We start from the raw sequence: 6432 nt of genomic DNA, 5'->3' as shown, positions 1-6432 counted from the left end.
CATACTTGGAGACATCTTTTCCTCCAAAACCCTCTCCACATCGCTAACTTGGCCGTCAGAGGCGTCGGGCCGAGCGCCTCGGCCCGACCTTTGTGCAGGTGCCAAACGGGGTCGACTCTTCCAGGTGCTGCGACGGAGCTTCCTGCCGACCCGACCTGTCGACCCGACATCCGGACCCCTGAACTGAGCCGCGTCAGCCCCGAGGCCACAGCTTAAACAGATGCCCCCCGCATCCAGTAACGATGGTGATTATGCATGAAACTGGAAAGCTGAAACAACAGCAACAACAGATGCAAGACCCTCCCTGATAATTGATAGCACTCACCAAGCAACATAAAGCAGAGAGGTGATTGTGATCGCGCTGTTCAAGCAGCAAAAGCATCGATACCAATGTTTCAGGTCTAAAGGCCGTGTGTTTTGGCAATTTCTTCTTCTTTGCAGTCACCACAACTTTCAGATGCTCTGCTGCATCAACACTTGCATTGGGCTCTCACTAACAGCTGCAAGTTGCACTGTTCACAATGCGATGAATTGTCCAGAAAGGAACAGTGATGAGTAGGCCCCACAACGCCACATCATATATCATCAATTGCTGCTGACGAGTCGTAGTAATGCTTTGTCGACATTCCCGTGAAACCTATTCAATGCTCCCGAATCCGCACTTCATTAACTCGTCACCCTTCCCCTCCTCGTGACCGCACTAAATTCCCAGGCTTACGTGGCCCAACTCCCCTGCCAGCCCAAATCGTATATATCCACGACGTTCGCATGTCCCTTCCCTGCCATACACCGATCAACCATGGCTCCCATCGTGCTTCTTCTTCTTCTTCTTCTTCTGATGGCGCCTCTCCCGCCCTCCTCGTCCGAATTCACCGTCGTGATGCCGGACTCGTCGGCCCTCGTCGACGCGCCGCAGACGGGATTCTCCGACAGCGCCAGGACCGACCCGGCCGAGCAGCGGGCGGTGTACGAGATCATGGAGGCGACGGGCAACGGCTGGGCCACGTCCATCCCCGACGTGTGCCGCGGCCGCTGGCACGGCATCGAGTGCATGCCCGACACCAACGACGTCTATCACGTCGTCTCCCTCTCCTTCGGCGCCCTCTCCGACGACACCGCCTTCCCCACCTGCGACCCCGCCCGGTCCTCCCTCTCCCCCGCCGTCCTCGCCCTCCCGCACCTCCGCTCCCTCTTCTTCTACCGCTGCTTCACCGGCAGCCCTCAGCCCGTCCCCGCCTTCCTCGGCCGCCTCGGCCCCACCCTCCGCTCCCTCGTCCTCCGCGAGAACGCCCACACGGGCCCCATCCCGGCCGAGCTCGGCAACCTCACTTCCCTTCGGGTGCTCGATCTCCACGGGAACCATCTCAGCTCTTCTGTTCCCCCGTCGCTTCAACTCCTGAGGAATCTCCAGTTACTGGATTTGAGTCACAACCAGCTCTACGGCCCAGTTCCTGAACTCAACCTTCCCTCCTTGACCGTCATGGACCTCAGCCGTAACCTCCTCCATGGCCGGATTCCAACTTCTTTCGGGCGGTGGGATTCCCTCGTCAAGATGGACCTGAGTCGAAATCGCTTCTCTGGTTCGATTCCAGACTCTCTCTGCGACCTACAGAACCTGGTTTTACTCGATCTGAGTCACAATCGCCTCGCCGGCCCTCTCCCACGCTCTCTCGGTGGGTTGAGGTCGCTAACAGCGTTGATTCTCACCGGCAATCCGATGAGCTCAGCGATGATTCCCAAGGACGCATTTGCAGGGCTCGCAGCGTTGAACACACTCATTCTATCCAACATGGGGCTACAAGGATCCATACCCGAGTCCATCGGAGAACTGGGAAGCCTTCGGGTACTTCATCTCGACGGGAACAAGCTGAACGGTTCCATACCTAAAAGCTTTCAGAAGCTACAGAAGCTGACCGAGTTGAGGGTGAACGACAACCAGCTCATGGGGCCCATCCCCATCGGCAGGGAGATGCTGTGGAAGATGGGGAAGAAGCTGAGGCTCTACAACAACTCGGGACTGTGTTACGACATGAGCTATGGAAGATACGAGGGGATCGAGTCGATGTCGGGCATCAGTTACTGCGAGACGGAGAGCAAAGATGCTGCGAGTGCGAGGAGTCATACGACGAAGCATTACTTGTCGTCCACGTCGAGGGACGGCGGTCATGGCCGGCCCTCCAGTTTAAGCTCTTCCGGCGCGGCCCGTAAACTCCACCTCGCCCAAGAAGAGCTTGTCGATCTGATCGCACCGCTTCTCGTCTCTCTTCTTGTGTTCTTGTAGCCGTCGCTGTGGCAAAAGTCCTGCACGCAAAGACTGCTTCTTCGCTTGCGGAGAGGAATCAACCAACCGCTGTAAATTTCCCAGTCAAAGGAACGCGGTGGGGGCTGCACGCAGTTGGATTCTCTTTCAAGCCAAGATTCTGAAGCCAACGAGAAGGGTTATAGCTCGGTGGGGGGACTGCGACAGCACAGCGGCTTGTTCTACCCCTGCGTCGACAAGCTGGCCAGAGCCCTCTCTTCTGCTCACCCATCGATTAACCCTCCTCTGCAGGAACACACGGCCGGTCTCTGTTTCCTCCAGAGGAAGAAGAAAACTGTACTTTCTCCATAGGAGCATATGATTCTTCGATTGCGAACGAAGAACTATGTGGTTCTGTGGCTTCCGTCACTCATAATGCATGTCATGTGTTGCGTGCTTATTACCTCAGTTAGGTCTTCGATTCGTACAATGCTGTCGATTCAGGAGCCAAATCTGGTGGCTTAGCACCACTATCAATGTGCTTGCCGTCGTCTTGCCTCCACCACACGCCCAACGATTGATTTGGTACTTTGCCACCACGGAGAGCACTCAAGTCAAACAAAGTAAATGGAGTGCCAAATACTCCAACCAATAATAAATCTAACCCGACTTATCGAGACGCGGAAGTGAGACATTTGGTCCGCATCATCATCAATCCATCATCCTATTATTAACGACATCAGCACCGTCTATTATTGCCATCATCATTTTATTTTTCGAAATAAAGCAAAAATACAGCACGCCGTTTCCCGGTATTGCTTCGGCCTCACACCCTCTCTTCTTCATCGCTATTAGTGGAAGAAGAGGAAGAAGAAAGAGACGACGCGGAAAAGCGAAGGAAACTAAATCTAATCTTAACTCCTCTTCCTCCTCCACTTCTTTCTCTTTGTCCTCGCAACGCGGCGGCGGTGGTGGAGGCGTGTGATTCGGTGGCAGAGTGCGTGTAAGATATAGGAAGAAGAATGCAGCAAGGGAGGCCGGAGTTCGGTGCCATGACCTTCGACGAGGTCTCCCTCGAGAGGAGCAAGGGCTTCGTCCAGGCCTTGCAGGTGAGCCCGGCTCCTCCTCTTAACCCGGATCCTTCCTTTCCTTTGTTGCTTCCGCGCCTCCGGATCTGATGGACTGCCTTTCTGTGCGATCGCTTCTTTCTTGCTCTTTGTTTTTTATTCGTACTTAGGGTTTCTTATTCTGGTAGCTTCAAATATCGAGATTGGGTCCGTTGATTCGTACTTACAGCCGGTTCTTGATTTCAGATACTTACGTTTGTTGGCGGACCCGATTTTTCTGGTACTTCTCTGAGTCTGATCCGCATCGATCTCCGAGTTAATGGTCTCTGTTTTCTTCTACTTCCACTTCTTAAACGATTTGTGTTCTTTGAATCGAACGATAAGCTTTTCTATTCTGGATTCCGTATTATTTCAGAAGCATCGCTTTTGTTCATGGAAATATTTGTACGAATCTGTCGTCTGTAATGCTTGTCGCCAAATTTTGAACTGATAGTTATGTGTGCTAATGATGTTTAGGAGCTCAAGAATCTGAGACCTCAGCTTTACTCTGCTGCCGAGTACTGCGAAAAATCTTACCTTCGCAGTGAGCAGAAACAGATGTAAGATCTATCCTCCTATGTGTTCTTAGGAATCGCTGGTTCTGGTCCTTCCTCTACTTTCTTCTTGAAAAGTCCATTTTTTTATATCCGAATAACATGTGTATGCAAACCCCGAAAGGCATGCTGAAATTTTCTTGTGCATATGGTTCTTTTGGTTATGAAAAAGCTGCAGAATATATGTGAATAATCAGATCATGGACTGAAATGCATCCTACAATTTGATCACTGATGGTCACATTAATTTGAGAAACCGTGATTTTATTTAGCCTCATAGTATGATTTTGTTGGCATTTACGAGATCTTGTTGACAACAACAAAACATTTACGAGATCTTGTTGACAATAAGGTCCTTTTTTTTGTAGGCTTCGGTGAAAATAAAGATGTAGTCGATCCCAAATAATTGAGACTTACGATTTTATTATTGTTGTTGTTGGTTGAGTGTGCTTCTCAGTGCAATGATAGCTAGTTTATTATTGTTGTTGGTTGAGCTGCTTTATTTCTAGTCTAATGATAGTTACAATCATTCACTCGTTGAGATTTGTGAAGCCGCAAGTTCATATGTATGGATCATCTTGTTTTGTGAAATCCCAAACTCAAAACTTTGAAGCAATCAAATCCAGAATGGCTATTTGCTTCAGTTGGAAAATGTAACCACATCTTCCTTTCAGGGTGGTGGATAATCTGAAAGAGTACGGTGTCCAAGCCCTTGTCAATGTTGTTGATCATCTTGGTACTGTTGCTTACAAATTAACAGACCTTTTTGAGCAGCAATCATCAGACATGGCAACCGTAGAGCAAAAGATTTCATGTCTCTGTCAGGTTAATGTTTTGTGAAATAGAGCACCATTTTGGAATTCTTAGAATTGACCTCATGTTCCTTTCTCATTTTCAGCAAATTCTCGCTTGTCAAGCTTTCACTGGTGAGGAGTGTCTTAGGCAGCACCAACTGTTTGCAGCAACCCCAAGGCATCTCAAACATTACACTCTACCAAGTAAGAACAATTAGAAAGTGATTCTCTCTTCTTTTGCAGGACAAGGAATGAGGTGGCGTGTTAATTGTTTTGGTTTGATAACATTCTATCTAGAATTTGTCGGCACAAGTGTGGAGAGCAGTTCGATGCTACAAAACCATATCAATCCGAGTCATGTTGAAGCAAAACCTCTTCCTCATACTTGGGGTGTGTTCTTTTTGCATTATGTTCATATTTCCAATGCAGCTTGGTCTTAAACTATGTCGATTCTGAATTCCATGCTTCTTTTTCCGATGATCTGCAGCTCCAAAAACTTTATCTTGGCACCTAGCCTCCGGGAGCAACTCTTCACCAAACAGAGATCCTCCTCACACAGCATTCCGGCAAGCTTCTATTCATACTGATTTGGTCTTTCACTGCGACTCAAAAGTTTATGTTTTTCTCTTCTTTCAGGGTTGATGATTCTAAAGCTTTCGGAATGACTGCTGATTCTTGCCGTGTTCTTGGTATTTTGCATCTCAATGCCCTTAGTGTTCTTTCTTTGAATATTAGCGCTCAGTTGTTGATTCATGTTAAGTTTCGGGTGCAGAGGAGACTACAGCCCCACTGCCCCTATCAAGTTACCTTCAGGCTGCCAAGAGACGTCCAACTATTAATGTTGCTTCTCGTACATTTGCTGTCAAGGTAAATAAGAGTAACATCTATTCGCTAGTTTCATGGAGCCATACAATTCTGCATGCACAAAGAAACTTGTTGCTACTGCATTTACTAAAAAAATACGACTAACATGCAGAAGCTGTACATATCTATAGGTATTTCTTCATTAACAAAAAGAAAAATTCTATTTTAGAAAGTGCATTATGCATCTAAAAGATAATATAATCATCACTACATGCTATGTGCATTTGTACCATTCCTCTGGCGAAACTTTTACTTGATCTTATGTGATTACATTGTCATTTGAGTTGTTCATTGGCAGGATCCATTGGAAGGCACAAAAACTGTAGCAGGATTCGAGTCCTCTAGAGATTCTGGACAGCGTGAAATCTGCCAGCCTCCTCGCAACAAGAGCATTCTTTCGGCACTCTTTCCCAGGAACAAGACCTTGAAACCCAAGAGACTTGTGGTATCCTGATGCTTTCGCTGACACCCGCTTGTCTCGTCCCATTGGGCTCTCTCGGTGGAATGTTATGGAGCTGGGCATCATCAGTCCCCATGTCTCTCGACCCAGTAAGCATCTATCTACATTGCTCCGTGTTTGTCATTGACGTACGGTATCTATCTGCTATTGGTATCTTTTCGTGACTGCTTCCTCAGCAGTGTTTGAGAGGATTCGTGTTACTTCTTCGGCTGTTGCCTGTGTTTGGTTCATCAAAAAGTTGAGCTCTTGCTCAGATCGTTGTTAACCAAATCAGCCAAATCCATCTCAATCGTGGCTTGTGATGAAAACACGAGGAGTTAAACTGGTCATGTTGAGTAAAATGTTGATGCAGGACGTGTCGACATTGACGTTTTCCATGTTTGAAATGTGTCCGTAAAACCAACGTTGGCTCACC

General features: G+C 48.1%; 2 protein-coding genes across 3 annotated transcripts; both read left to right on the top strand.

Moving 5' to 3' along the window:
* Positions 1 to 241: 241 nt before the first annotated feature.
* Positions 242 to 2687, top strand: LOC135680049 (protein TOO MANY MOUTHS-like). Its single transcript, XM_065194039.1, has 2 exons — positions 242 to 2283; positions 2314 to 2687. Exon 1 carries the CDS (start codon positions 800 to 802, stop codon positions 2279 to 2281), a length of 1482 nt encoding a protein of 493 aa, XP_065050111.1. The 5' UTR covers positions 242 to 799; the 3' UTR covers positions 2282 to 2283; positions 2314 to 2687.
* A 355-nt stretch (positions 2688 to 3042) lies between these two features.
* Positions 3043 to 6222, top strand: LOC135585418 (probable protein ABIL1). Of its 2 annotated transcripts, none has more exons than XM_065193336.1 (9): positions 3043 to 3348; positions 3823 to 3905; positions 4574 to 4724; positions 4798 to 4897; positions 4991 to 5083; positions 5181 to 5259; positions 5330 to 5382; positions 5454 to 5560; positions 5856 to 6222. In XM_065193336.1, the coding sequence occupies exons 1-9, from the start codon at positions 3262 to 3264 to the stop codon at positions 6009 to 6011; spliced, it is 909 nt and encodes a 302-aa protein (XP_065049408.1). In that variant the 5' UTR covers positions 3043 to 3261; the 3' UTR covers positions 6012 to 6222. The 2 variants fall into 2 exon arrangements, with proteins under 2 accessions (XP_065049408.1, XP_065049409.1); XM_065193337.1 differs by having other exon boundaries at positions 3044 to 3348; positions 5466 to 5560.
* Positions 6223 to 6432: the final 210 nt, after the last annotated feature.

The sequence above is a fragment of the Musa acuminata genome, chromosome BXJ1-7, assembly GCF_036884655.1.
Source record: "Musa acuminata AAA Group cultivar baxijiao chromosome BXJ1-7, Cavendish_Baxijiao_AAA, whole genome shotgun sequence".
NCBI classification, from domain to species: Eukaryota; Viridiplantae; Streptophyta; class Magnoliopsida; order Zingiberales; family Musaceae; genus Musa; species Musa acuminata.
This window is presented reverse-complemented; position numbering and strand designations above follow the sequence as displayed.